Source organism: Lucilia sericata, unplaced genomic scaffold (genome assembly GCF_015586225.1).
Source record: "Lucilia sericata isolate MDLA Ls3-8-SP2 unplaced genomic scaffold, ASM1558622v1 Contig000178F_arrow, whole genome shotgun sequence".
NCBI classification, from domain to species: Eukaryota; Metazoa; Arthropoda; class Insecta; order Diptera; family Calliphoridae; genus Lucilia; species Lucilia sericata.
Window position 1 is genome coordinate 1 of NW_023994206.1, and position 23566 is coordinate 23566.

Here is a 23566-nt window from a genome sequence, read left to right on the forward strand (position 1 = left end):
TTCTGAAGGGGACCTTATAAGGGGGGTAGGGTCAATTATGGACCGATTCTCATAAAATTTTGCATAGTGATTTTGGATCATAAGAAACTTACTTATATAAAATTTCATCTCTATATTCGTATTTTTAAACAAGTTATGGCTGTTAAAACTGCTTTTCGAGGGACCAATATTTCTATGTGTTACAAACGGAATGACAAAATCAATATACCCCCCATCTTTTTTGATGGTGGGTATAAAAAGTACCTTTTAGTGAACGGAAAAGTACTAAAAATTCCCCTTTTCTTGATTCTCATTACATTCGGGCTCCACATGCTTAATTTCATGTTTCTAGGATCAATATTATAAAAAACACAAAAAGTACCTTTTGAAGAACGAAAAAATACCAAAAATTTCCCTTTTATATGTTCTCACTTCCTCCGGGCTCCACACGCTTAAGTTCATGTTTCTAGGATCAATATTATAAAATCACAAAAAGTACCTAGAACGAAAAAGTACTAAAAAGTACCCTTTTATATGTTCTTACTTACTCCGGGCTCCACACGCTTCAGTTCATGTTTCTAGGATCAATATTATAAAAAACACAAAAAGTACTTTTTGAAGAACGAAAAAATACCAAAAATTTCCCTTTTATATGTTCTTACTTACGGCTCCACACGCTTGAGTTCATGTTTCTAGGATCAATATTATAAAAAACACAAAAAGTACCTTTTGAAGAACGAAAAAATACCAAAAATTTTCCTTTTATATGTTCTCACTTCCTCCGGGCTCTACATGCTTAACTTCATGTTTCTAGGTTCAATATTATAGAAAATTCAAAAAGTACCTTTTGAAGAACCAAAAAGGCCCCTTTTATAGGTTCTCACTTAATCCGGGCTCTACTTGCTTAATTTCATGTTTCTAGGTTCGACATTATAGAATATTCAAAAAGTTCCTTTTGAAGAACAAAAAAGTACCAAAAAATTTCCCTTTTATAGATTTTCATTTAAAAGTTCCCTTTTATATGTTCTCGCTTCCTCCGGGCTCTACATGCTTAATTTCATGTTTCTAGGTACAATATTATAGAAAATTCAAAAAGTACCTTTTGAAGAACCAAAAAGTCCCCTTTTATAGGTTCTCACTTAATCCGGGCTCTACGTACCTAATTTCATGTTTCCAGGTTTAATATTATAGAAAATTCAAAAAGTTCCTTTTGAAGAACAAAAAGTACCACAAATCCCCTTTTATAGATTCTCATAAATTCTATTCCAGAAAGTTGCAACATCGTATTGGGAGCCCGTTATCAAGATATATTAATTATACAGTAGTGTTATCAGAACAGCTGATCGTTTTTTCTATTATGTTCATTTTTCGCCGTCATGTATAATTAATGTCAAACTTTGTTTACATTTTGTAAATGTCAAACTTTGTTTTCATTTTGTTAATGTCAAACTGGTTTCATTTTGTATATGCGAATTTTGTGATTAAAGTGAAATTGTGTGATTAGGGTATATTTTTGTGTTTTTAATATTTTAAAGTTAAAACATCAAAATAAATTATAAACAGATTCAAATTTATAAACATTTTTTGTTTAATATAAATTCGCTTTGATTTATTTGTCAGTTGTTTTTGAAATTTTTCCCTTACAGCAAATTCGCCTAGACTTCATACTTGACCATTACTTAGTTGTAGTAAACATAGGCTCAGAACCCACCTTCGTAGTTGCAAATCGACAGGAGATACTGGATATAACGCTTGTAAGTGCAAGCCATTCTCATTTAGTCCGCAATTGGAAAGTTTCGGATTAATGTCCTTTTTAGAGTTAACTAAGGAGAGGTATCTACCCTTTCTAAATAGAAGGAAAACAAACTGGACCGAACAAAGCCGGATCCTAAACTGTCTCCTTCAGCAGATCACGGTTATACATAACACAGTAAATATAGAAAATGCGATAAATAAACTTACCCGCTCTTTCCAGGAAGCAACTAAGGTCACCTGCAAACCCTCCATACCAAGGAAGAAAGGAAAACCACCCTGGTGGTCCCCCGAAATAGCGAAGACCCGCAAATAATGCCGCAAATTATTCAATCAGGCCAAAAGATCAGGAGAATGGTCTTTATACAAGTCATCCTTGAATAGGTTCAAAAATCAGGTTAGGAACGCCAAAAGCAGGTCTTGGAAGAATTTCTGCAGCAATGTTGAAAACTCCTCTGAGACCAGTCGCCTGAGCAAAATCCCAGACCGTTCGGAGCTTCATTCAAAATCCTGGCGGTAGTTGGACAACGAGCGTACATAAATCATTAACAGAATTGATGAACACTCACTTCCCCGGCAACTTGCCTCTGGACAACTCAAAGGCAAGATCAGGTACTTCTTATCAGCATCCCACCGGTTTTCAGTTCGACGAGGATGTTATTAAATGGGCAATTAACACTTTTGACCCATATAAATCCCCAGGCCTGGATGGTATCATACCTGCTGATCTACAACACAACATAGATCTAGTCACACCCTGGCTACGAACCATATTTCAAGCCTGCCTCACCTGTTCCTACATACCTGACCAATGGACTAGGTGCAAAGTAACGTTCATTCCTAAAAGTGGGAAAGTCACACACACCAAAGCGAAGGACTATAGACCGATTAGTCTATCTTTCTTTCTGCTTAAAACCTTAGAGAGAATTATTGACGTTCATATCAGAACGTCACTGAATCCGTTTCTCTTATCGCCCTCTCAACACGCATACACCAAAGGCGAATCGGTTGAGACTGCACTGCATTCTCTAGTTGGTCATATAGCCTTTCTGGACATAGAAGGTGGTTTTAACAATGTAAAACCTGCCACAATTCTATCAGCTCTGCAAAAACTTAATGTAGATGCCTCAACTACAAGGTTTATAGGAGAACTTCTGGAACAACGGATCATCTGTTCCAATATAGGCACAGCAACGATCCACAGAAAGGTGAACAGAGGCACACCACAAGGAGGTGTTCTCTCTCCATTATTGTGAAATGTCGCCATTAACTGTTTACTCAAGACACTGGATTTCATGAGATACAAAACTGTTGCCTATGCAGATGACGTTGCTGTAGCAGTATCAGGAATCCACTTGAATACATTATCACAGAGGCTGGAAGTCGGTCTTCAAGAAGCCTATCCGTGTACACAGATGGCTCAAAACGAGGAGAACGAGTAGGGGGCGGTATTTTCACTCCGGAATTGTAATCCAATCCAAGCTGAAATATCGGCCATAAAAAGAACGGCAAACTGGCTCTGGTATCATAAGATATCAAACAGAGATATCCTAATCTTTACCGACAGTCAAGCTGCAATTAAGTCCCTTACAGGTGTATACTCTACATCACGACTAGTCCAGGAATGCCGGACATCCTTAAATAGGATGGCGAGACATTCAAACATCGTACTCGTATGGGTACGAGGACACGGGTACTCTATAGGCAATTGTATCGCTGACGAACTCGCGAAGGCGGGTACGCAATTGCCCGACTCGGACATAGACCATTTCTGCGGTACTCCGATAGGAGTATGCAAAAGACTTATAGATAACATGTTTAATGAACTCTCACAAGTAAGATGGGAAAATGAGCCAACTTGTACTCAGACAAAGAAGATATGGCCAAAGCTTGATAAAGAGTGCACGGACCATCTTCTACGATACAGCCGAACTCAACTCAGCAAAACTATAGCTGTCATCACTGGACACTGTAAATTTGGTAACCACGCAATGTGACTTGGATTGCCTTTTAATGACTACTGCAGAAGCTGTCAAGATGAGGAAGAAGAGGAATCAATAGAACATCTTCTTTGCCACTGTCCGGCACTGGAGGACATCCGACTTCGGTATTTGGGACATCGATTTCTGGAGGACACCTCAGAGTTAAATAAATAAGACTAAAATAGATAACCTAAACGCCTTTATCAGGCATTGCGGTTAGTTTGACGACACAAACTCAAATAGCACTGATCAGTAGCTTTTTCGAGTTCGAGACTCTTTTCCGTTTAAGTACTTCAATCTCTCTCTCACTATCTTATCTCCGTCTTTCAGTGTCTTCTACTACTATTAATACCCCCTTAATTTCTCTTCACTATCTCTCTTACCATAACTTTCTAAGTCCTCTTCCTCTTTTCTTTTAATATATTTACAGGTATCACAAAGGGACCAAAAGGACCCACGTGTTCATCTATTGCAGCCTGAACAACCAACCAACCAAATTCGCCTTCAAGTGTAGGCACAATGTCAAACTACTTATAAAAAAAATATAACCAATTAGCTTGGTATTCTGAATTCGCCGATGACACTACCTTATAAAATTAATATACCTTGCCCCAAGGCGAATTCATATAAGGTGGTGTTATTCAATCAGCTGATAATTTTTTTCTTAATTCGCCTGATTTACGTAGCTGTCAAAGTTTGTTATTGTTTACATTTTTATATTTAAAAATGTCCCTTAAACGGAGAAGAACTTCGTTAATATTTTGAATTATTTATGTAAAAAATCTGAAAATACCAAGCATCTCGTAAACAAATATCTTTTTATTTAAATAATGGCATAATTGGTATGTACACAAATATGGTATTTAAGAAAAATATTTTTTCTATTAAATGTTAACATATTACACAATATTGTTTTATATTTTATATTAAAATTGTGTAGATAACGTGATTAACAAAAAAATCTCTTCCGGAACACTTAATATTAAGAAACGCATATGACGTATTTACCCGGCTGGCGGCAGCTGATTTCTACGTTATGGCTTAATTTTGAAATCTATTAAATGTTAACAAATTTAACAATATTGTTTTATATATACACTATGTAGATAAAGAGATTAACTAAAAAAAGTCTGTTCCGGAACGCTTTATATAACAAAACCCATATGAGATTTTTACCCGTCCGGCGGCTGCTACATTATGGCCAAGTATTGAAAATTAGAATTATCTATTCGCAACAAATATTCATTCATTCGTAATATAATATTTTCATGAATATGTACTTTTTTATGTTTATTTTTCACAAAAAGTTAAGTTTTACTTAACTTCAGGCACTCACTTAAATTTTGCAAATTAATCTGCCGGAATATAATTTTTCGTTTGAAACAAACATTATTCAATTCAGAATATATTTTCCTCACAAATTTTAATATCTTTATCTATATTTTTTAATAAAATATAACTTAGTTAGTTAGTTAGTTTGAAAGGAGGATGTATATACATCAAATCCGAAGAAATACACCTAGGCCTCTATCGGGCCTGTTGTGCGCTCCTTAACCAGTGCCTCAGGTGGGAATCGAACCCACCACCCCCGGTCTACCAGACTAGAACACTAACCACTAACCTACCGGAGGCCACAATAAAATATAAACATTTTACAAAAGTTTTTCATCAAATGAATTCGCCGTACTTATGGTTTTTGACATCTACGTAAACCAAATGCAAAAACAAAATACATGTAAAATGTTGTGGTTGTAGAACTGTCACCACCTTATCTGAATTCGCCTTGCCTTGCCTGTTATTATGTATTCATATGTATAAGTTAACCCCCTGTCTATATTATCCAAATATTTATCACGATACTTGACAAGACGTCGGCAGAAAAATTGTCAGTTTTTTGTTTATGTTAATGCATAGGGGTAACCCCGTGTCTATATTAGACAAATATTTATTATGCTAAACGTCAAATTGTTATCATAATAAAAAATTAGCAGGTACAGACGGCATTTATTAGCGTTATAACGCCGTTATGACAGTGTTGTCTAAACAATTGTTTAGACAACGTTGTCTTGATAAAAAACGTCATTTTATTGTAAAATTTGTTTAGAAATTTGTTTTTGTGCAATTAAAATTGATTTTTAACATAAGTTTTAGTGAAATTAGTGTTTATTTACAAAATTTGCATTTAATTTTAATTGTTTTTATAAAATATAGCATTATTTCAATAAAATTATCTGTGAGTTGTCGTGATAAAATCAGCGTTTTGTTACCCCTGTGTATTAACATAAACAAAAAACTGACAATTTTTCTGCCGACGTTTTGTCAAGTGCCGTGATAAATATTTGTCTAATATAGACACGTGGTAACAAAATGCTGATTTTATCACGACAACTCACAGATAATTTTATTGAAATAATGCTAAATTTTATAAAAACAATTAAAATTTAATGAAAATTTTGTAAATAAACACTAATTTCACAAAAACTTATGTTAAAAATCAATTTTAATTGCACAAAAACAAAATTCTAAACAAATTTTACAATTAAATGACGTTTGTTATCAAGACGACGTTGTCTAAACAATTGTTTAGACAACACTGTCATAACGACGTTATAACGCTAATAAATGCCGTCCGTAACTGCTAGTTTTTTATCATGATAACAATTTGACGTTTAGCATAATAAATATTTGTCTAATATAGACATGGGTAATAAACCAAAAACAATGTTCTATGAAAAAAAGTACCAAAAATGGGTACAATTTTCACCCCTTAAACACTCGAATATCCAAAAAGTACTAAATTCATATTTTTATTTTTTCGTCAAGTTATAATGGAGTCAAAAATATTTTTTGAATGTTCCCTGGCTTAAAAGATACATGGGTTCATTTTTAAATGAACGACGATAAGCTTTAAACTTTTTTTGTATCTTTTATAGAGAGTTGAACTTATTTTATTTATTTTTTCCATCCCTGCATAATTCCTCACACAACTTTTGTGCTTGCTCTATTTTATTGTTATAAATTTTCGGCTGTATTTATAAAAACTTATTTTAGGTTTATTAAACAATTTTAGGCAAAATTCAGGAAAATCGTATTTATAAACGTGAAATAGCTTAAAACACCTTCAATAAACCATTGACAATTAGAAGAATTTTATTGTAGGCTCGACCCTTCTTTAAGCCAACAATAACTTGATTTTTAACAATTTTTTTCTCAGATAAAGATTTTTCCGGTAATTTTAGGTTGATTGCGAAAAGTAATTGTGGTTTCTTTTAAAATAAAATCTAAAAATTCTAATTTTAACGTTTACAAATTTGTAAATAAAATCCCACAAAAATTTTTAAACGATTATATTTTGAGGAAAAAACTCAAATCTAGGCATTATTGGATTAATGCATGAATATTTGACAATATTCCAATTGTCCAGCACTATTTTTAGGCAATTTGGAAATGCCCGTCTGTCAACCAAATGATGGACAAAATCATTTGATTTGGCTTTTTCTAAGTTTGTTGGTTAAATATAATGCCATAAAGTAATTAACCATGTAAATTATATTGATTAGTTTTATACTAATGCAAAATATATTCGCCGGCATTAAAATTAGTCAAATATCAAAGAAATTTATCAATATTTGCAAAAATTTATCAAAAATTACAAGGAAAATAAGTAAAAATAAGAAAATGTGTCATAGTGATGTATATTTTGTCGCAAAATATCCGTTATTCGGATACTTTTAATAATAATTAGAAATTATATGTTATATTTATACATCTGAACTAAATAGACATTTATTAAAGCCATATATATTTATTTTTCTTAAAAGTTTGTTTTTATTGTCAAAAATCTATTATAAACAAAAATATGAAATTAAGAAAACCGAATCAACGAATATTTTATCCTAATTGTACGCAACACTAACACATAAAATGACAGCCATATTGTACAGTGCTGCCAACTTAAACATAAATCAGCACAATAGTTAATATACGTTTATTATTTGTTTATGAATATCATAATTTTATTAATGGTTTTTAAGGCTAAAGTGTGCTTTAACTATTGAGTGCATTAAAAGCAAAATAAGATTTTTTTTATAAATACAAGCGTTTATCTCTCGGATTCCGTTTTTATATTAAATTTTTGGAAATTTGTCAAGGCGAATTAATATAAGGTGGTGTTATTCAATCAGCTGATCATTTTTTTCTTAATTCGCCTGGTTTACGTAGCTGCCAAAGTTTGTTATTGTTTACATTTTTATATTTAAAAATGTCCGTTAAACGGAGAAAAACTTCGTTAATTTTTGAATTATTTATGTAAAAAATCTGAAAATACCAAGCATTCAGTAAACAAATATCATTTTATATAAATAATGGCATATTTTTTTCTATTAAATGTTAACATATTACACAATATTGTTTTATATTTTATATTAATATTGTGTAGATAACGTGATTAACTAAAAAAAATCTCTTCTGGAACACTTAATATTAAGAAACGCATATGAAGTATTTACCCTGCTGGCGGCAGCTGACTTCTACGTTATGGCTTAATTTTGAAATCTATTAAATGTTAACAAATTAAACAATATTGTTTTATATATATACTATGTAGATAAAGAGAGTAACTAAAAAAGTCTGTTCCGGAACGCTTTATATAACAAAACCCATATAAGGTATTACCCGTCCGGCGGCTGCTACATTATGGCCAAATATTGAAAATTACTCCGCCGGAGTAGAATTATCCATTCGCAACAAATATTCATTCATTCGTAATATAATATTTTCATGAATATGTACTTTTTATGTTTATTTTTCACAAAATTTTTTTTTACTTAACTTCAGGCACTCACTTAAATTTTTCAAATTAATCTGCCGGAATAGAATTTTTCGTTTGAAACAAACATTATTCAATTCAGAATATATTTTCCTCACAAATTTTAATATCTTTATCTTTATTTTGGAACAAGTCGGTTTTAGTGACATTTCTCAAAAAAAAACCCAATATAGAGCGTTTTGAGACGATAAAAAATATACATTTTTTTTGTCGGCCACGCCTACTTTCGAGTGGGCGGGGCTCCAAAGTTTAATACATTTTTGTGTATATCTCGAAAACTGTTTTGTTTACATTGAAAATACCTTTCCAATGATATATAACATGATACTAAAATATGGACCGACTATGGGTATTTCCCGGAAAATATATATTTTGACCCGACTTTTTCTTTTCATCTAAAAGAAATCGGAAAAAATGTCTATATAATTCTATTATAAATTTCTATATATTAATAGCCAATGAATTAAGCTTTTATTTACGGTATAAACCATTTCTGTATCTAATCAAATGAAAGAGATATTTGATTTCAAAAACCATTTATTTTATAATTTAATTTACATATCATCAGAGTTGTCAGATTCCCCTGATGAAGAAAATAGTTCCTCGTGAGAGGCCAACATTTGTATTAAAATATTTTTTGTTTACGCGGCTTTCTTTGCTTAATAAAGATTTCCTAAATAGCCGGCCTACGGCCGGGCGCAAGGATTTTCTCCTCTATGGTATGTCTAACACCAGCTTCGCTTAATACAGATAAGAATACATACGTTTTTTTTCTTAATAGCAAAATCATAATTTAATTATTACTATCTCAGGAACTATAATACTTACAAAAAAATATTATACCTTAATAAAAAGCTCAATATCTTGGCTTTTAAACAATCTAATTTATATACTTACCTATAAAGGCATTTTTTCCCGATTTTTTAGATAAACCTCAAAAATATCGGGTCAAAAATTATGTTTCCCAAAATTGACCTATAACGGGTCCTTTTTTGTATATCATATTACATATCATTGGAAAGGTCTTTGAAATACCTTTAATTTGATATATATAACGGTCGAAACAAATGTATATTTTTTGAGATATAGCCCTAAAATTTTTACGTCATTTCACTCACAAACGAACTCTCTATTAGTGGTGAAATTTTCGACGTGATTTGAAAAATGTCACTAAAACCGACTTAAGCCTTTATTTTTTAATAAGATATAAACATTTTACGAAAATTTTTCATCAAATGAATTCGCCATACTTATGGTTTTTGACATCTACGTCAAGATATATTAATTATAAGGTAGTGTTATCAGAACAGCTGATCGTTTTTTGCTATTATGTTCATTTTTCGCCGTAGTGTATAATTAATGTCAAACTTTGTTTACATTTTGTTAATGTCAAACTGGTTTCATTTTCTATATGTGAATTTTGCGATTAAAGTGAAATTGTGTGATTAGGGTATATTCTTGTGTTTTTAATCTTTAAAAGTTTAAACATCAAACTAAATTACAAACAGATTCAAATTTATAAACATTTTTTGTTTAATATAATAAATTCGCTTTGATTTATTTGTCAGTTGTTTTTGAAATTTTTCCTTACAGCCAATTCGCCTTCAAGTACAGGCACAATGTCAAACTACATATAAACCAAACTACATATAACCAATTCGCTTGGTATTCTGAATTCACCGATGACACTACCTTATAAAATTAATATGCCTTGATCTACGTAAACCAAATGCAAAAACGAAATACATGTAAAATTTTGTTGTTGCAGAACTGCCACCACCTTATCTGAATTCGCCTTGGAAATTTGTAAATTAAGCTTATTTGATACTTAGCCGGCTTACAGTGATTTTAAGCCGCCGCCGATATTTTAAGTATCAGCGCCGCCGCTGTCGATAATATTTGTCGGCGCAGGGATCTGATATGAGTATGTTTTTTATTTAATGTTACAATTACAATGAATCCGATTACTTCCTCAAAGGAATCGCTATCACAGGCACTACAATGCAAAATTATACCAAATCAAGAGTACCTACTACAAGGATCAATAATTGAATCTGCTGTTGATCATTTATTGCACAGGTTTTTAATATTTAATTATTTGTTCATGCAAGAATTCATAGTGTGGTTTTCAGGCTCCGTGGTCTTTGTGACAATGTTGAAACTGCTCCAGAGACTTTTCATGATTTGGAAGTTTGTATGAGCATGAGGCAGCCAAATCAACAATTAAGTGTACGGGTTCGCCGAGCTCTTGACAGAGATGTACCATATCAACTGCGATATATAGGACAACCTGAACTAGATCGATCACGGCCAACTCTTGTACGATCAAGTATTGATGTAGGATGTACTTCAACTGTTCTTGAATTTTTAACTGAATTGGGCTGTCGTCTAGACTTCGAATATGTTAGTCAAGGATATATGTTTCGAAAAGGACGAATGAAGATAACAGTAGCAAAAGTATTTAAAATAATGCACGGAAAGCAGAATGATGGTGAACCAGTTTGTCATAGCTTTCTGGTAGAACTATCAGTTTTAGCTCCAAATGGACAAGACGCAATAGGAGATGAAATGAGGATTTTTGCAGAGCAATTGAAGCCGTTAGTACAACTTGAAAAGATTGATTACAAAAGACTAGGAACATTGCCCTAATTTTATTATTCTATGATATACAATGGTGGTTATGAGGTTCACTTAGTATCTGTTATCTATAAAATCAAATATTTAATTTAGTTCGTAACTTTAACGAATTACTTTTTATACGCAATGATAATCACGTTTCCAATGGTCATATACTCCATAAAAAGACAGGTTATTTAATATCGCAAAAAAAAGTGAGGAATAAGAAATAGAAATTTCACCACAATATACTTGAAGTAGTTGAAGTAATTTTGGTGAGAAACTGATGAATTTACATTGTTTATTTTTGACAACTTTGGACTTGATCTAATCTTATTCATAGATAGATGCAGTAAACATCCGATATATGGCTGTCAAAAATAAACCATATTCCTTCACCGCTTATGTAAATTTCATTTGTTTTTCATCAGAATTCGTAGTACTTCGAATATATAATTTGTAATGTCTTTCCTACATCATTCATCAAAGGTTCATTTTATTTTTAACAAAAAAAAACTTTTTAAACCTTCTACGAGGCAATTTTTGGTTTTTAATAAAAAAAGAGATCTACGTTTCATAAATCTTGAAAACTTTATTTTTTTTGTTTTATCTTTATACAAAATTTTGGACAAATTGGATTGATGCCAAACATTTGGTCCTACCGAACCGGATCCAGAATTGAGTACTGGATTTTGTTGGCATCTTTTGAAGTCCATCATCCTCAACAATACAGTCCACTGCCAATATATTTATTTATTTCAGCGAAATAAGGTACATAAAACCACGTTCAAAATTTCTCTCCACTTAAAATCTCTCCCACAAAGAATAGAGTTAAAAAAACTAACTGAAATTCTGTATTGATCCCATTGAAACCATTATTTTTGCAATAATTTACTCGTCGCTATTCGTAATTTTAATGTAATTTTAAATTATGCTAAATAAATGGTGTGACAAAAATTAAGCTTTACCACGAATAAAAGAGCTTTCTCTCTTTACACTTACATACATATACTGACAATATAAATTATTGGCACAGTAAGCACATTAAACTTCACGATAGATTTAATGACATTATGACATACATAGGTTTTTAATAAAGAGACATTTTTACTAGATAGAGTAGTTAGTTCTCCACAAAATTCACTTTTTTGCATTACAAAATTTTTATCATATTATTAAACAATGGAGATTCAAAAAAGTTCCCAATTTTCCTGAACAAAATTATTGGCGCACTTACCAACTATCTTAAAGATGTATGGCCCTAAATTTTTTTTATGGTGAAATTGCCATATATTCTACTTCCTGAACAGTTATCACCAGGGCAAGGATTTGTATGCAAATGCATGTTTGTAGTCAGTAACTCAAAATAACTTTTAACTAGTTTTCTTTTCGAATCAAAGAATTTGCAACAAAATGGCATCGATTTGTTGCTGCATATTTTTACATATTTTGAGCATATTTTGCTTATTGCATATATTTTGAATATTTATAACATTTGTATAGCATATTTTGTATATTTTTTTAATTTTTCGAACATTGTGTTTTTTTTTTTTTTTTGTATTACATAGGTACATATTTTTACAATTAAAAAAAATATTTAAAATAATTTAAAAAAATGTAAACAGTAAAGAAATAGCTATCAAAACTCCTTTGGAAATTTTTGCTACGATTAATAGGTGAAAAGTTACACTCATTTGAAAAAAAACCTGTGTGACCAAAATGTCCAACTCTGACTCCCTCTACCTCCGGTAGTTCTTGACCGATGTGTATGGCCTACTATCCAATAGTACTAACTTTGGTGCAAATTTCATCGAAATCGAATTTTTGAATTGTGTCATTTGACACGAAATTGTCCATATTATTTAAAGGTGTTCCTTAGGCTTTATAATTATTGTCATTCTTGAGATCGTGATTCTGTTAAATTGGTATTAGGGTACATAAAGTGATACATTTGTCATCAAGAATCTATATATTTGTTGTCAAAAACTTAGGTTCTAAATATTTATAATAAAAACAGGATGCACTAAGTAAGGTGAAATCGTTAAGAGCGGGTTTTTGAGATGGTAATCAAATGCCAATTAATAATCAGATTAGTTAATCTAAAAATAAATTTAATCTTATGTTAATCCCCTTTGATGTTTTTGGGCACTGGCACACGTTCAATATATATTGATCAATATATTGAATATATGAATCACGACCCATTTTAATAGTTTGATGAATACCTCGATATGCTACACGTTCAATATTTATCGCGTCAGTATTTTCATTATTTCGTGCTACACGGGTCGTACGATGATAACAAGAATGCCGCGAAAACTCCAAATTCATACAAATTTAGAAAAAATTTATTATCTTTTATATTTTTTATTAACATTTAAAAAAATATTTGACTTTGTTTTTTTTTTATTTTTCCTAATTTTACAAATGTATCGTGATTGATATCACAAAACATGCTACAAATTGATTTGATTGATACAAATTTTGGATTTCAGAAAATTGGGGTTTTCTGTGATATGGAACACGATCCGTCAATATTACATCACAAAGTGATTACATGCTACACGTTCAATACATATCACAATACAGCAAATATCACGATATATATTGAACGTGTGACACTGCCCTTTGAGTACAAGATTCAACTTCGCAGTGTTGCCATACAAACAGAAAACTTCACTGTTTGTTATCAAAACAATGCATATTTTATAAAAAGAAGAAGACAGTTGTAAATTTAATATGAAAATTAAGGAAAACTTAAATCAAAAACAAAAAAATGTATTTTGAAGTGTCCATAATTTATACTAATCAATAAGAGCGGGGTTTTGAGATGGCAATCAAATGCCAATTAATAATCAGATTAGTTAATCTAAAAATAAATTTAATCTTATGTTAATCCCCTTTGATGTTTTTGAGTACAAGATTAAACTTCGCAGTGTTGCCATACAAAACAACAGAAAACGTCACTGTTTGTTATCAAAACAATGCATATTTTATAAAAGGGAGGAGACAATTGTAAATTTAATATGAAAAATTAATGAAAACTTAAATTAAAAACAAAAAAATGTCTTTTGAAGTGTCCATAATTTATACTAATCAATAAATAGAATATTTTAATGTTAATATTTATAAAAATTGTATGATTTTTTTTGCATCAGCTGTTTACACTTTTGCATTTCGTGCTTATGTTTAAACCACCTCCATTGGGCGCTTAAACTTGCAAACAAAATTAACTAATTGAGTACTCAAAAACATCATTCGAGGATTAATTTTAATTTAATCGCTAATCTTTCACCTAAAGATTGGCCCTAAATAGAACAATTTAATGTTTATATTTATAAAAATTTGATCAATTTTTTTGCATCAGCTGTTTACACTTTTGCATTTCGTGCTTAAGATTAAACAAAATTAACTAATTGAGTACTCAAAAACATCTTTTGAGGATTAATTTTAATTTAATCGCTAATCTTTCACCTAAAGATTAGCCCTATGGCAGCTGATTTTAATTTGTCCGCAGAATCCCACAGTAAAATGATTCTTTTTTGCATAAACAAGCCATATATATGTATGTATTTAAGAAATGCTAGATTGTATTAGATATGATAAATAGCTTTCATTCGTAGAGTCATTGCTGCGTTTCAAGGAATAATTTTTATTTGAAAATGCAAACATTTAATTGGTGATAGATATTTAAACAGCCAAATAGTCCAAAAAGCGAGCGTGATTCCGCAAATGTCCATAATACAGATTGCTTAAGAGAAGAGGTTAGAATCGATGTTTCTGTAATTACTGTTCGGAGGGCACTGCAATAGGCTAAGTACAATTGTCGAGTTGCTATTGGTATTTATATTATACTAGTGGGGCCCGGACTGCGTTGCAGGCCCATTTTTAGCCATGTGGACAATCTATATACCCATCAAATTATAAAATAATCGGTTTAGCGGTTAAGGTGTAATTGACAAAAAAATGAAAACGTCGGCGCCATCTGTTAGAAAATTTTAAAACTTTACAGGAACAATTCTTACGATCACTGGAACATATATTTGAAATCAGGTGCCTTAGTTCCTGAGTTTATCGATTACGAACAAACATTACTCTTTTATTTTTTGAATATATATATACACTCAAACCTCGTTTTATGCAAAAAAGCGCATAATTCAAATTCGCACAAAACGATACACTAGCTCCATACAAAATCCACTAATTGGGTTTTAGATAAAAAAGCGCACATTTTCAAATCATTCCCTTAAATGTCAAACAAAATCGCATATAAAAAATCAAAAAAATGTAATTCTTTACTGAAACCATAAAAAATAAGGAAAAATAAAGGAAACAGACAACAAAATTATACCAATTCCACATAACGAAGAAAATATACAACATTTCTTAAAAATAAAACTTAATATTTCTTCATGTACAAAGGATTTGAACAATACTTTGTATATCCGAACCGGAATTGGAAAAAAATCAGTAGTTGTACTTTGTTGATCACTTTTTTTTTGTATTTTTTTTTTGTATGTGGACCAAAATTTTAATTTTTGCAAAGAAAAATTTTAGAATTTTTAAACCGCACTAATTCAAATTCCCATAAAACGAGGTTTGAGTATATATATGTATATATATATATATATATATATATATATATATATATATATATATATATATATATATATATATATATATATATATATATATAGTACCGGCAAAAAAACCCATTTCCTGCCAAACTATATGGTTGACACGAAGGGTAGTCATCTTGTCGCGATGTGAAGGCTTAAGTGCAATGAATCCTATGGGCCATGATGAAAGAGTCAGCTCTGCCCAAGCTGGCTGGCTCCAAGGGGTTACCCTTGTCAGACGGGCCATAGGACGAGCGCGAAACTAAGAACTACCCTACTACGAAAGGGTCGTCCTCCGCCACTTTCAGATCGCCGAGGAGTTCTCCCCGCCTTCTGAAACAGCGGGATCGTCGATGTTTTCATCGTCCTTCTTGGGCGGAACCTCTGGCTTAACCCTAGAGGCGGCGGCGTTGCGTTTATCGTCACTGCGGTAGATACGGAGAGTAATACTATCAAAGCCATAGTACACTTTGCTTTCGCACCCTCGCAGTGGCGATACGGACTCCTTATTAAGGACCACAATCGCTTTTCTGATTGTTCCAATCGGTTCGGAGACCTTCACCACCTTCCAGTTATGGGTATGTAGATGAGGGTTTCCGCTCTGAAGGAGCGCCAGAATGTCCGCCGGGTCATGAGGCTCAGTTGGGATGGTGGCAATGGATCTCGGTCTGCGAGGAATTTCACAAACCGGGACCACGTCCAACATAGCACCTGGCCACACTTCCCCAAGGGACTCAATCGCTAGCTTGAGAAGTAACGCAGAGCACTTATTCGAACAAGCCAGCAGTTTTATGTGACCCTGGAACCAACCAGCGTCATCATTTTGGGGGGCGGGTCCTGGATTTTCCAGTACACTCCGAGCATTCGTTGACGGATGATCCCCAATTTATCTTGAAAGATGGCCCCGTCACTATTGCTCCTGTCGATAATAGTCCTTACCAGTGGATTCTTGGCAACCTCACTGAAAGGCCTATTAACGACGACAGTTTGCGCCTTCTTTGGACGTTTAGTCGTCGGGTGGATGGTGGACTACGAAGGGGACTCTTCCTCTGATCTTTGCCGTTTAGGCGCCTCAGCAGCAGACTTCGCCACTACTGCTTTGGCTGGAGGATCTGAGTCATATTGTCTAGCCAGGATATTTTTGGACCATTCAAGAGACGATTTCTCGTCCTTTGACAATACATTGTTGGGCTTGGCGCCATGTCGCTCAACAATGCGTTCGGCGGCGAGCCGATGTGCAAAAGCCCTACGGGAAGGGGTTTTGTGCCGTTGGGAATCTGCTGGTACGCTAGAAGAGCCCGACATCGAGTTCGACGACTTTTCCAGCGTAGGGGGAGGTGCGGATGAGGAACCCGACATCGGGGTCGACGATTCCTCTTTTGCACAAGGTGGCACATAGGAGACTTTTTTGTCACCCGAAGGAAGGGAAGAGGCTGACTTTTGATCAGCTAGGGCTGCTCTCGCGGCTGCAGAGGTACTAGCCACAACGGGCAGAGGTACCTCACCGCTTGGGACCTTTCCCACAACTGAAGGTTTGGTGGGAGGGATTGGTTTACAAGCAACCAGCTTGGGCCGGCTGCTTGCGAGTTTTGTTGTTGTTGTTGTTGTTCCAGTAGCTTGCGAATTAGACAGGCCCGGTGCTACCACCTGACTAACTCGGGTGCCAGTAACATTCGACTCACCACAGCCCGGTGTCGCCGCTGTGGGAATAGGGTCTCCGGATATTGTCAAGCCCCGAACCGGATACGAGGGGCATTTTCCTTCTTCAGACATCATTTAGGGGGGTAGCATTTTTACCTACTGCCAGGACATAAAAACTGCCGTCCCTCTGGGATCAAACAGACCATCAAGCCGCCCAATATGGAACAGACGCTTGATGGGTTTCGGACTGCACATTTAAGTGCATGAATCCTTTAGGGATTCAATCGGACTGCTCTATCGATTGTCCTATCTCAGTGATAGAAAAAACAAACAATAGAGCGGTTACTGACAGACCGCCCAATATGGGAAACAGACATCTGCCAGTTGGGAGGGGTAGTTCTTAGTTTCGCGCTCGTCCTATGGCCCGTCTGACAAGGGTAACCCCTTGGAGCCAGCCAGCTTGGGCAGAGCTGACTCTTTCATCATGGCCCATAGGATTCATTGCACTTAAGCCTTCACATCGCGACAAGATGACTACCCTTCGTGTCAACCATATAGTTTGGCAGGAAATAAGATAAGATAAGATAAGATAAGATAAGATAAGATAAGATAAGATAAGATAAGATAAGATAAGATAAGATAAGATAGATAAGATAAGATAAGATAAGATAAGATAAGATAAGATAAGATAAGATAAGATAAGATAAGATAAGATAAGATAAGATAAGATAAGATAAGATAGATAAGATAAGATAGATAAGATAAGATAAGATAAGATAAGATAAGATAAGATAGAAAGATAAGATAAGATAAGATAAGATAAGATAAGATAAGATAAGATAAGATAAAGATAAGATAAGATAAGATAAGATAAGATAAGATAAGATAAGATAAGATAAGATAAGATAAGATAAGATAAGATAAGATAAGATAAGATAAGATAAGATAAGATAAGATAAGATAAGATAAGATAAGATAAGATAAGATAAGATAAGATAAGATAAGATAAGATAAGATAAGATAGATAAGATAAGATAAGATAAGATAAGATAAGATAAGATAAGATAAGATAAGATAAGATAAGATAAGATAAGATAAGATAAGATAAGATAAGATAAGATAAGATAAGTTAAGATAAGATAAGATAAGATAAGATAGATAAGATAAGCTAAGATAAGATAAGATAAGATAAGATAAGATAAGATAAGATAAGATAGATAAGATAAGATAAGATAAGATAAGATAAGATAGATAAGATAAGATAAGATAAGATAAGATAAGATAAGATAAGATAAGATAAGATAAGATAAGATAAGATAAGATAAGATAAGAAGATAAGATAAGATAAGATAAGATAAGATCAGATAAGAATAAGAATAAAGATAAGATAATAAGAAGATAATAGATAAGATAAGATAAGATAAGATAAGATAAGATAAGATAAGATAAGATAAGATAAGATAAGATAAGATAGATAAGATAAGATAAGATAAGATAAGATAAGATAAGATAAGATAAGATAAGATAAGATAAGATAAGATAAGATAAGATAAGATAAGATAAGATAAGATAAGATAAGATAAGATAAGATAAGATAAGATAAGATAAGACTAAGATAAGATAAGATAGAGATAAGATAAGATAAGATAAGATAAGATAAGATAAGATAAGATAAGATAAGATAAGATAAGATAAGATAAGATAAGATAAGATAAGATAAGATATAAGATAAGATAAGATAAGATAAGATAAGATAGATAAGATAAGATAAGGATAAGATAAGATAAGATAAGATAAGATAAGATAAGATAGATAAGATAAGATAAGATAAGATAAGATAAGATAAGATAAGATAGATTATAGATAATGATAATGAAATGATAAGATAAGATAAGATAAGATAAGATAATATAAGATAAGAAGATAAGATAAGATCAGATAAAGATACGATAAGATAAGATAAGATAAGATAAGATAAGATAACGATAAGATAAGATAAGATAAGATAAGATAAGATAAGATAAGATAAGATAAGATAAGATAGTAAGATAAGATAAGATAAGATAAGATAAGATAAGATAAGATAATGATAAGATAAGATAAAGATAATATAAGATAAGATAAGATAAGATAAGATAGATAAGATAAGATAAGATAAGTATATAGATAAGATAAGATAAAGATAAGATAAGATAAGATAAGATAAGCTAAGATAAGATAAGATGATAAGATAAGATAAGATAAGATTAAGATAAGATAAGATAAGATAAGAAGCTAAGATAAGATCAGAAAGATAAGATAAGATAAGATAAGATAAGATAAGATAGATAAGATAAGATAAGATAAGATAAGATAAGATAAGATAAGATAAGATAAGATAAGATAAGATAAGATAAAGATAAGATAAGATAAGATAAGATAAGATAAGATAAGATAAGATAAGATAAGATAAGATAAGATAAGATAAGATAAGATAAGATAAGATAAGATAAGATAAGATAAGATAAGATAAGATAAGATAAGATAAGATAAGATAAGATAAGATAAGATAAGATAAGATAAGATAAGATAAGATAAGATAAGATAAGATAAGATAAGATAAGATAAGATAAGATAAGATAAGATAAGATAAGATAAGATAAGATAAGATAAGATAAGATAAGATAAGATAAGATAAGATAGATAAGATAAGATAAGATAAGATAAGATAAGATAAGATAAGATAAGATAAAGATAAGATAAGATAAGATAAGATAAGATAAGATAAGATAAGATAAGATAAGATAAGATAAGATAAGATAAGATAAGATAAGATAAGATAAGATAAGATAAGATAAGATAAGATAAGATAGATAAGATAAGATACGATAAGATAAGATAAGATAAAGATAAGATAAGATAAGATAAGATAAGATAAGATAAGATAAGATAAGATAAGATAGATAAGATAAGATAAGATAAGATAAGATAAGATAAGATAAGATAATAAGATAAGATAAGATAAGAAAGTAAGATAAGATAAGATAAGATAAGATAAGATAAGATAAGATAAGATAAGATAAGATAAGATAAGATAAGATAAGATAAGATAAGATAAGATAAGATAAGATAAGATAAGTAAGATAAGATAAGATAAGATAAGATAAGATAAGATAAGATAAGATAAGATAAGATAAGATAAGATAAGATAAGATAAGATAAGATAAGATAAGATAAGATAAGATAAGATAAGATAAGATAAGATAAGATAAGATAAGATAAGATAAGATAAGATAAAGATAAGATAAGATAAGATAAGATAAGATAAGATAAGATAAGATAAGATAAGATAAGATAAGATAAGATAAGATAAGATAAGATAAGATAAGATAAGATAAGATAAGATAAGATAAGATAAGATAAGATAAGATAAGATAAGATAAGATAAGATAAGATAAGATAAGATAAGATAAGATAAGATAAGCTAAGATAAGATAAGATAAGATAAGATAAGATAAGATAAGATAAGATAAGATAAGATAAGATAAGATAAGATAAGATAAGATAAGATAAGATAAGATAAGATAAGATAGATAAGATAAGATAAGATAAGATAAGATAAGATAGATAAGATAAGATAAGATAAGATAAGATAAGATAAGATAAGATAAGATAAGATAAGATAAGATAAGATAAGATAAGATAAGATAAGATAAGATAAGATAAGATAAGATAAGATAAGATAAGATAAGATAAGATAAGATAAGATAAGATAAGATAAGATAAGATAAGATAAGAATAAGATAAGATAAGATAAGATAAGATAAGATAAGATAAGATAAGATAAGATAAGATAAGATAAGATAAGATAAGATAAGATAAGATAAGATAAGATAGATAAGATAAGATAAGATAAGATAAGATAAGCTAGATAAGATAAGATAAGCTAAGATAAGATAAGATAAGATAAGATAAGATAAGATAAGATAAGATAAGATAAGATAAGATAAGATAAGATAAGATAAGATAAGATAAGATAAGATAAGATAAGATAAGATAAGATAAGATAAGATAGATAAGATAAGATAAGATAAGATAAGATAAGATAAGATAAGATAAGATAAGATAAGATAAGATAAGATAAGATAAGATAAGATAAGATAAGATAAGATAAGATAAGATAAGATAAGATAAGATAAGATAAGATAAGATAAGAAGATAAGATAAGATAAGATAAGATAAGATAAGATAAGATAAGATAAGATAAGATAAGATAAGATAAGATAAGATAAGATAAGATAAGATAAGATAAGATAAGATAAGATAAGATAGATAAGATAAGATAAGATAAGATAAGATAAGATAAGATAAGATAAGATAAGATAAGATAAGATAAGATAAGATAAGATAAGATAAGATAAGATAAGATAAGATAAGATAAGATAAGATAAGATAAGATAAGATAAGATAGAAGATAGAAGATAGATAGATAGATAGATAGATAGATAGATAGATAGATAGATAGATAGATAGATAGATAGGTAGATAGATAGATAGATAGATAGATAGATAGATAGATAGATAGATTTTTTAATGTTTACATTGTGACTTTTAAGGCATGCCTGCTAATAAGTGTGAGAGTTGCCATATTTATAATTCTTAATGTATTTATTTAAATATTTTGTAAACGAATTAATATTGTTAATTTTTTAAGTAGTTATTTCATTATCTTATAAAAACATTTCTAAAATACTTTAAATTACATTTTTGTTTACCATTAGCTGTAATTTTTAGATCTTTTTGTAGTAATTTATTTTTTATTAAAGAAATAATTTCATTTTAATAAGCTAACATTTGAAAAAATCAATTACTTTCGAATAAAATAAAATATTAAGAAAAATAAAATTATTGGATATGGTAACACTTAACATGTGTGATAGTAATCGCACACGATCTTTATGCTGTGAGATCAGAACAGAAATGAAGCAACTGCCAAAATTACGAAGGTGTGACAAAAGCCATGTCGAAAAAAAAACTTCAAATTACGTTTCGTGCCTGTTTTGCAACACTCTTTTCTTCTTTCTCCCCTACAAGCTCGTAAGGTATGACTGGTGTCCCTGTCTCAAAAGGCATAGTCTGAAACAGGTCGAAGTTGTTGAATTTTGAATTAGCATGAAAAAGAATTGAAATGAAATCATGTTAAAAGCGTGGTTTACATTCGTAGTTCAGCTCTGGGTGAAGGAAGATCGTCGTGCGTCATTGCCATTATCTCTAAAGGGTAATCAGGCCGTCCTTTTTGCTCTGCCTTCGAGAGTTTTACGTTTCACTACCGCATTGGTTTAGTGTGTGGCGTCGGATAACGGTACCGCGTTACTGTTTTTCGAGTTCTACATATTAACCATATGCATTCGGATTTATAACCTAACTTTTACATTCACCCCTATTCTGCATTTCAATTCGAATTGAAATTTTCTCCGTTTGGCAACTTTGGTATTCTGCGTTTCCATACTACTCTTCGCCGCACAAACAACAACTTACAAAAACGTAGCTACGATCGTAATGCAGAATACACACAATCGTAAAGCATTGAAATAAAATGGAATGGCTTCTTCTTTTTCTTCCGATTCCGATTTTTGTTGGAATACCAATTTTCGATCGTAGCGTAACTGAATGCGGAAACGTAATCGTGGAGAACCATAAAAAACTCATTGGATTTTGGTGGAGAACATAAAACTCATTAGCTAAGTCTAAGCGATCTGACTTCCTATACAAAGGAATAGGTCGTTTCGGTATTTCTTGTTACCCTAGCACTAGGCTTGCTTTATACGGTACGTAAGGGCATTTTTTTAAGATAATTTTACCAATATATATATGAAGGGCTTATTGCAGTAACTCGATATGCCACCAACCATCACAATTCGATTTTATTTGAAAAAAATTTTATTTCATAAACTCGATATGCCACATACATTTTTTACACTTTTTAAGAAAGTCCTTTATAATGATGGAGATAAAAGCGGAATTGATATTTTTTATGTTACTGTAATAGAACAAGTTAAGACAAGTATCATTATGCGAAGAGAAAAATTTTTTGCTCGAAATCTCGAGAGATATAATTTTTTGAAATTAAAGTGGCTTACCATGTTATTGCATAAAAATAATTTCATATA

The 23566-nt window shown here is 31.2% G+C and overlaps 2 protein-coding genes across 2 annotated transcripts; one reads left to right on the top strand and one right to left on the bottom strand.

The window, feature by feature from the left end:
• Positions 1 to 10430: 10430 nt before the first annotated feature.
• On the top strand, positions 10431 to 11752 carry LOC119601619 (mediator of RNA polymerase II transcription subunit 18). The gene is made up of 2 exons (XM_037952651.1): positions 10431 to 10620; positions 10674 to 11752. The coding sequence occupies exons 1-2, from the start codon at positions 10496 to 10498 to the stop codon at positions 11188 to 11190; spliced, it is 642 nt and encodes a 213-aa protein (XP_037808579.1). The 5' UTR covers positions 10431 to 10495; the 3' UTR covers positions 11191 to 11752.
• Positions 11753 to 16805: 5053 nt separating this feature from the next.
• LOC119601612 (mucin-5AC-like) lies at positions 16806 to 17549 on the bottom strand. The gene has a single exon (XM_037952644.1). It carries the CDS (start codon positions 17547 to 17549, stop codon positions 16806 to 16808), a length of 744 nt encoding a protein of 247 aa, XP_037808572.1.
• Between the last annotated feature and the right edge of the window lie 6017 nt (positions 17550 to 23566).

What these genes read in the sequence shown, in the direction of transcription:
- LOC119601619 (XM_037952651.1), top strand. Translation starts at nt 10,496, where the DNA reads ATGAATCCGATTACTTCCTCAAAGGAATCGCTATCACAGGCACTACAA. An exon ending in GTTGATCATTTATTGCACAG is followed by an intron (nt 10,621 to 10,673) that starts GTTTTTAATATT and finishes TGTGGTTTTCAG; the next exon opens with GCTCCGTGGTCTTTGTGACA.
- LOC119601612 (XM_037952644.1), bottom strand. Translation starts at nt 17,549, where the DNA reads ATGTCTGAAGAAGGAAAATGCCCCTCGTATCCGGTTCGGGGCTTGACA.